Consider the following 7,500-nt stretch of genomic DNA (forward strand, 5'->3'; position numbering starts at 1 on the left):
GGGTTAATCCAATCTTCCCTTGGAATAGATCCTAAAGAAAAATTTCCTCTTCGGGATAAATAATGGGAATCTATTTTAAGCTCTGAGTTCTTCTTTCTTATTATTGCATTTCGGGGCAGCGCGGCTCAGTAGGTACAGTCTTTGCTTGGTACCCGAAAGGTACCAAGTTTGGATACCTGCTGCGTTGTGTGGCCTTGAGCAAGTCACCTCGCCCCGGGACAGTTTACGGCGCTGCATTGAGGCTGACGCCTGGGTTATTCCATTCTTCCCTTGGAATAGACCCTAAAGAAAAAAATTCCCTTATGGGATGAATAAAGGGAATTTATTAAATTTATTTATTTGTTCAATGTACTTTTTGTAGTCTAATCCACCCTGACATCATTCCGATGAGAGTTGTTGGATCTTATTGTCCCTCACGGCCTTTTGGAATGTACTCACTCACACCTTAGACCACTAACCATATAGTGTCACGGCTATGTCATGGTCTAGTGGTATGACACTCGCTTTCGGATCGGAAAGTCCCGGGTTCGAGCCTCGCTCTCGGCGCATAGTTGAGTCCTTGGAGAAGACTCTTTACTCACATTCTCTCACCGTACTCAGGTGTAAAATAAGTACATGACCGTTAACAGCGTTGTCTTTGTTAGAAAAATTGTAATATCGCCTAATAGGAGTCATGTCCCGTCTTACATGATGACTGTTGCTGTTGACCAGGGACCCCTTGTAAAGCGCTTTGAGCACATTTAATGGATATTGTGCTTTATAAATGCTCAATTTTAATCTTTTAACCGTATATAATGCGATGAACAGAACAAGGGGACAAGATGCACTGGGTGGATTACGCAATGGCCGTCTGAATTCCCGTTCATGGCGTCATGGCCAGGTCATTACCCCTTTAAATGTCTCGATTGACCAAAAGACAACAAAAGAATTAGGATAATCCCAATAACCAGTGATGTACGGATTGCCGGATTGCCGCCGATAATCCCTGATCAAATTAGAGATAACATAATTTCTTAACGCAACACAGTTGCGGTTCTGTTAGAATTAATCCTCAAATCCGACATCAATTATTTACCAATAATTTTGGTATTATCACTATTAGAACATTAATCGTGATTTTACTGAGGTGCGTCACTAATACGGATATCTTGAAGGTAATATTTAAAACTAATTCTATTAACCAGATGGAATTACAAAAGTCTTGGATTAATTAAGTCTTGTGCGGCTATGTGGTCTAGTGGTATGACACTCGCTTTCGGATCGGAAGGTCCTGCGTTCAAGCCTCGCGCTCGGCGCATAGTTGATTCCTTGGAAAAGGCTCTTTACTCATATTCTCTCACCGTACTCAGGTGTAAAATGAGTACCTGGCCGTTAACAGCGTTGCCTCTGTCCCAAAAATTTGTAATATCGCCTGACAGGCGTCATGTCTCGTCCTACATGTTTTGTGTTGCTGTTGGCCAGGGACCCCTTGTAAAGCGCTTTCAGCACATTTAGTGGATATTGCACTATGTAAAGCTCAATTATTTAAAAATAAATCCAGTCTAATCGTCAACGTGCTGAGATGTGGTCCAGCCGTTTGACACTCGCTTGCCAATGTCGGTGATATTTTATTTCTCACCCCCCCCCCACCCCATCCCCTGACAGAAATAATGCTGCAAGGTCCCAGGTTTGACAGTTTTTGCCAAAGTGAGGGTCATTTAAATCGATCGAGATATTTGATTGAAGGACGAGTTTTATTTTAAATTTGTGTCTTTCCACAGTACGGCAGTTCACGATGAAAGGTTGACGGCCGGGTACTCATTTTACACATAAAGAACGATGGAAATATGAGTAAAGAGCCTTTTCCAAGGACTCAACTATGCGCCAAGCGAGGCTCGAACCCAGGTCCCCACGATCTGAAAGCGATTGTCAAACAGCTAGACCACATGGTCGCACGTTGACGAAAAGTACGAGTTTGATCCCCCGGCGCTGCGCTGTGTGGCCTTGAGCAAGTCACCTTGCCCTGGCTCAATTCGCGGCGCTGCACTGCGGCTAACGCTTGGGTTATTCCAGTCTTCCCTTGGAATAGACCATAGAGACAAATTTCCCCTATAGGATGAATAAATGGAATTTTATTTATTATATTCTATTTTTACTTAACGTGCTCAAAGGAATCTCTAGCCTACTGTGCGCCGCAAATTGAGCCAGGGCGAAGTGACTTGCTCAAGGCCACACAGCGCATCGCCGGGTGATCAAACTCGTACTTTTCGGGTAGGAAGCAAAGACCGAATCACTGAACCGCGCTACCCCTGGCTGAGGTTTAAAAAACCCCCAAAAAACTACCAGCTCAAATATACTTAAATATAAAAATGCAATCAAAAGGTTGTGCAGAAATATTTACATGAAATGGTAACAAGATATAATTCATACAAATAATATATAAAAGGGCGTATCGTCCATTTTTGTCGATAATAAGTTACAGATTGGAACCCACGCCTACGTATGGGTCAGGGTGGCTCAGTGGTACGGTCTTTGCTTCCTACCCAAAAGGTACCGAGTTCAATCACCGCCGCTGCGTTGTGTGGCCTTGAGCAAGTCACCTCGCCCTAGCTCACTTTGCGGAGCTGCTCTGCGGCTGACGCCTGGGTTATTCCAGTCTTCCCTTGGAATAGACCCTAAAGACAAATTTCCACTTGGGGATGAATAAAGGGAATTTTTATTTTTATATTTTTAAAAATTTTATATTACAATCTGCTAGTCCCAAAACAGGATGCCATTACCGGCATTGATTTGATAACGTTTTGTAATTAATTTTGTAATATTTTGGGTTGGTGAGAGAGTATTTCCATTACAACAATGAGCTCACAGAATTAGGGTTATCAGAACTGTAAATAAGTACACGTTGATTTGAACGATTAGCGAGATAAAAACAAAAAAAAAAACAAAAAAACAAAACAAAAACGAAACAAAACAAAAAAAAACCCTGAAAATTTCCGAGTAGAAATGCATATTCGATGATGTGAGATTGGATTCTGGCATTCCTGTGTCTGTACTCGTAATTAATTAATCGTAATTATCAAGCTTAGACTAAAGATGTAATTTTCATCAAGCATTTCAGCAGGGACTTTTATCAAAGTTAAATGTGACCCAGCGACCCAACACGGATTATTGTCACGACGATTTTAGATGAACTTTGAATTTATTTCCTGAAATATAAGACTTGTGCCAACATTTTTGTTTTATCGAGTATGAAAGAATCTAACTTCTAAGGGGAGATAAAATGTAGACTGTCGTATCTCTGATCCTGCGTCTATTCTCGCAATTAGAGAAATTAAGTATAGACTAAATATGTGATTATCGTATGGCATTTCAACAGGGTTGTATTCAGACCTGGCTTTTGGAAAGTAACAGTATTTGAAATGTTTGTTACCTTTTGTCTTTTTGTAATATGTAACGTCTTATAGCACGTGGTGTATTCTGCACGCTGTATAGATTATAACATTAAACCCCCCCCCCCACCCCCCCCCCCCCCCCCCCCCCCCCCCCCCCCAAATACTAGAACTTTTATATTGCGCAATATCCACTAAATGTGCTCAAAGCGCTTTACAATGTGTCTCTGACCTAACAGCAACACGTAATATATATAGAAAGAGACATGACGCCTGTTAGGCGATATTACATTTTTTTTCGGACAGAGACAGCGCTGTTAACGGCCAGGTATTCATTTTACACCACCCGAAAGGTACCGAGTTCGATCACCCGCTGTTGCTGCGCTGTGTGGCCTTGAGCAAGTCACCTTACTCTAGATCAATTTGCGGCCCTGCACTGTGGCTAACGCCTGGGTTATTCCTGTCTTCCCTTGGAATGGACTCTAGAGACAAATTTCCGTTATGGGAATTTTATTTTTATATTTTATTTTTTTAACATGCGTGTACATTCTGCTACTAAAATAGTCATGCCATCTTATAATTCAACGTGTAACCTATTCATTGTTCGTCCTCCTTCGAGGGACTGGTTACATAACACTTCCGTGGAGTTTGGAACCAAAAAAATAGAAGGCGTGATGTCACGACTTCACTGCCATAAAACAAACCATTCTAGATATCGCTTGACTTCATTCGATTCAAACCGTGAGACAGAACCGAGTCGGCCGGCCGGCGTCAATTGAGTTAACTCAACAGTGGCTGGTTACATTTCACTTCCATGGAGTTTGGAACCGGAAAAGTACAAGGTGTGACGTCACGACTTATCTGCCATAATACTAACCATTCAAACTGTGAGACAAAACCGATTCGACCAGCCGGCGCCAACTTGAGTTTACTCAACAGTGGGGAATCGATTTGCCCTCATGCGTGTTATCCTGTAATGTCATTTTATTGTTCTCTTCTGTCTTGGGGTGAAGGCGTAAAGAGATCCCGAGACTGAAATCACCCACTAAACGACTAGAACTTGAACCTGCGTGTCAAAACAGTACCTGAGATGAGATAAACGGCCGGAACCTAACTGTGGAGTGATCCTCGACAATATTGGAGGTTTCCACAAGAAGAAGAAGAAGAAGAAGAAGAAGAAGAAGAAAAGAAAGAGAGAAGAAGAAGAAGAAGAAGAAGAAGAAGAAAAGAAGAAGAAGAAGAAAAGAAGAAAGAAGAAGAAGAAGAAGAAGAAGAAGAAGAAGAGAAAAGAAGAAGGAAGAAGAAGAAGAAGAAGAAAAAAGAAGAAGGAGAAGAAGAAGAAGAAGAAGAAGAAGAAGAAGAAGAAGAAGAAGAAGAAGAAGAAGAAGAAGAAGAAGAAGAAAAAAGAAGAAAGAAGAAGAAGAAGAAGAAGAAGAAAGAAGAAAAGAAGAAGAGAAGAAGAAGAAGAAGAAGAAGAAGAAGAAGAGAAGAAGAAGAAGAAGAAGGAAGAAGAAGAAGAAAGAAGAAAAGAAGAAGAAGAAGAAGAAGAAGAAGAAGAAGAAGAAGAAGAAGAAGAAGAAAGAAGAAGAAAGAAAGAAGAAAGAAGAAGAAGAAGAAGAAGAAGAAGAAGAAGAAGAAGAAGAAGAAGAAGAAGAAGAAGAGAAAGAAGAAAGAAGAAGAAGAAGAAGAAGAAGAAGAAGAAGAAGAAGAAGAGAAGAAGAAGAAGAAGAAGAAGAAGAGAGAAGAAGAAGAAGAGAAGAAGAAGAAGAAGAAGAAGAAGAGAAGAAGAGAAGAAGAAGAGAGAAGAAGAAGAAGAAAAGAAGAAGAAGAAGAAAGAAGAAGAAGAAGAAGAAGAAGAAGAAAAGAAGAAGAAGAAGAAGAAGAAGAAGAAGAAGAAGAAGAAAGAAGAAGAAGAAGAAGAAGAAAAAGAGAAGAAGAAGAAGAAGAAGAAGAAAAGAAGAAGAAGAAGAAGAAGAAGAAGAAGAAGAAGAAGAAGAAGAAAGAAGAAAGAAAGAAGAGAAGAAGAAAAGAAGAAGAAGAAGAAAAGAAGAAGAAGAGAAGAAGAAGAAGAAGAAGAAAGAAGAAGAAGAAGAAGAAGAAGAAGAAGAAGAAGAAGAAAGAAGAAGAAGAAGAAGAAGAAGAAAGAAGAAGAAGAAGAAGAAGAAAAGAAGAAGAAGAAGAAGAAGAAGAAGAAGAAGAAGAAGAAGAAGAAGAAGAAGAAGAAGAAGAAGAAGAAGAAGAAGAAGAAGAAGAAGAAGAAGAAGAGAAGAAGAAGAAGAAGAAGAAGAAGAAGAGAAGAAGAAGAAAAGGAAGAAGAAGAGAAGAGAAGAAGAAGAAGAAGAAGAAAGAAGAAAAGAAGAAGAAGAAGAAGAAGAAGAAGAAAAGAAAGAGAGAAGAAGGAAGAAAGAAGAAGAAGAGCCACTTAAATCTCTATCGGGTGGGGTGCTCGTGTAGCCTGTCTCTCTACTTACAAGCACGTGCTAGTGAACTAAACCTGCCTATGTAAATGAATAATATGCTTTTGTGAGTATTTGTGTGTACTGTGTGTGTGTGTGTGTGTGTGTGTGTGTGTGTTTGTAGGCGCCATTGTTGGACTGAATTTTCCTCCCAATATCCCCCCCCCCCCCCATCAAATGTCAATACCAAGACACTCATTCACACCTGAGTCGAGTAGAATAATGTATATAAAGTGCTGGCTAGCTAAAGAACACAACGCCAAAGGTCCATTGTCAAAATATCCAACAACTGGTTATGTACAGGGATGGCATGATTTTGTAACAAGACATCACATCAACAACGCTGGTCATTTCTACGGTCGCTCCAAATATTTCAACCAGTGAAAAAAACCCAAACAAAACAACTTCATCCGCATGATAGAAATTAGTGAGATCTAATCATAAAATAGCTGTCTAAAAACAATAACAAAGAGCTGAATGACGTCCATTTTGTTCCTTCTATGGAAGGAATGAAATTAACGCCACTCCAGTTGACCCGAGTGTTTTATGGCACTCTGCCTGCCCTGACCACGAGAGGGACGGTCTACAATCGACGCCGAAATAAAATGGTTCCAACGTTAGTGACTAACATGATTAGGGGAGGGAACTTGAGTTTGATGTCAAAATGAAATACAGGAAATAAATCAAAATATGTTACAATGAGTGACATAATCATAGTCGGATGACGAAAAAGTTTGAACTGAGATATTGTCAAGTTTAGTTAGAAGGTCAATTTTGATCAAAAATGAGTTCTTGCCATAAATGATTAAATGAATAAGTATGAACTTTGAGAAAAAGTTGCTGCATACCTTTCCAACCATAACTTCATAAAAAAATCACCCGATTTACTTCAAGTAAAGATTAAAATACTCTGGGGAGCATATTCCTTCACAAAATGAAAAAAATGCAAATCCAAAATTTTCACCTTCCGACTGATTATGTCATGCACTGACAAATATATTTAAGGGTAAGAATCGAAGTATATTCAATCTCCTTGGAGGCATTTATCATCCTGTCTCAACTTTTATAAGTCGGGTTCAAGGAGGGCCGTGTTAACGGATGTCTTTAAACAATATTAAAGAGCTAGGTAGAGACAATTTGTTCCATCTCTATGGGCTCTTATTATTACATGTGAAATAGGTTACTTTGAGTGTGTAAAGTTTCACCATTTAAATGTTGACAAGTTTCTTCCTTACCTGCCACGGCCAGCTGTTTTTGTTGACTTCCTGTCCGCCTACAACTTTATAACTTCCGGTTAGCGCCTTCTCGGGTCGAATTCCACAGTTCCTTTGGGCAGCTTCTAGTTCCCCTATCTTGTTGTTATTTAACTTTCTCCTTCTCTTTCCTGAAGGAATTAGGGAGGGGGGGGGGGGGGGGGGGGGGGGGGGGGGGGGGGGGGGGGGGGGGGGGGGGGGGGAGGGAAAATCATTTTTAATACATTAACTACTAGTCTTATTATCAGATCATCCTACTATAACAAAAATCAAAGAATTACGACATTTTGGCTCCAATTACAGAACAGCATGGGCATCTCAAAGTCATATTATTATATCTGCCTACTATAACAAAAAATCGTAGAATTACGACATTTTGGCTCCAATTACAGAACAGCATGAGCATCTCAAAGTCATATTATT

General features: G+C 40.0%; 1 protein-coding gene across 1 annotated transcript in view; it reads right to left on the minus strand.

The window, feature by feature from the left end:
- Positions 1–7,500, minus strand: part of LOC144973760 (uncharacterized) — a 140,180-nt gene that overhangs the window by 33,323 nt on the left and 99,357 nt on the right. Inside the window, exon 6 of the mRNA XM_078916638.1 lies at positions 7,060–7,208. Within this exon, the coding sequence (XP_078772764.1) occupies positions 7,060–7,208 (149 nt within the window). The remainder of the gene's footprint in view (positions 1–7,059; positions 7,209–7,500) is intronic.

Source organism: Berghia stephanieae, chromosome 5 (genome assembly GCF_034508935.2).
Source record: "Berghia stephanieae isolate SIO BIC M18660-M18661 chromosome 5, UCSD_Bste_1.3, whole genome shotgun sequence".
Lineage (NCBI taxonomy): Eukaryota > Metazoa > Mollusca > Gastropoda > Nudibranchia > Aeolidiidae > Berghia > Berghia stephanieae.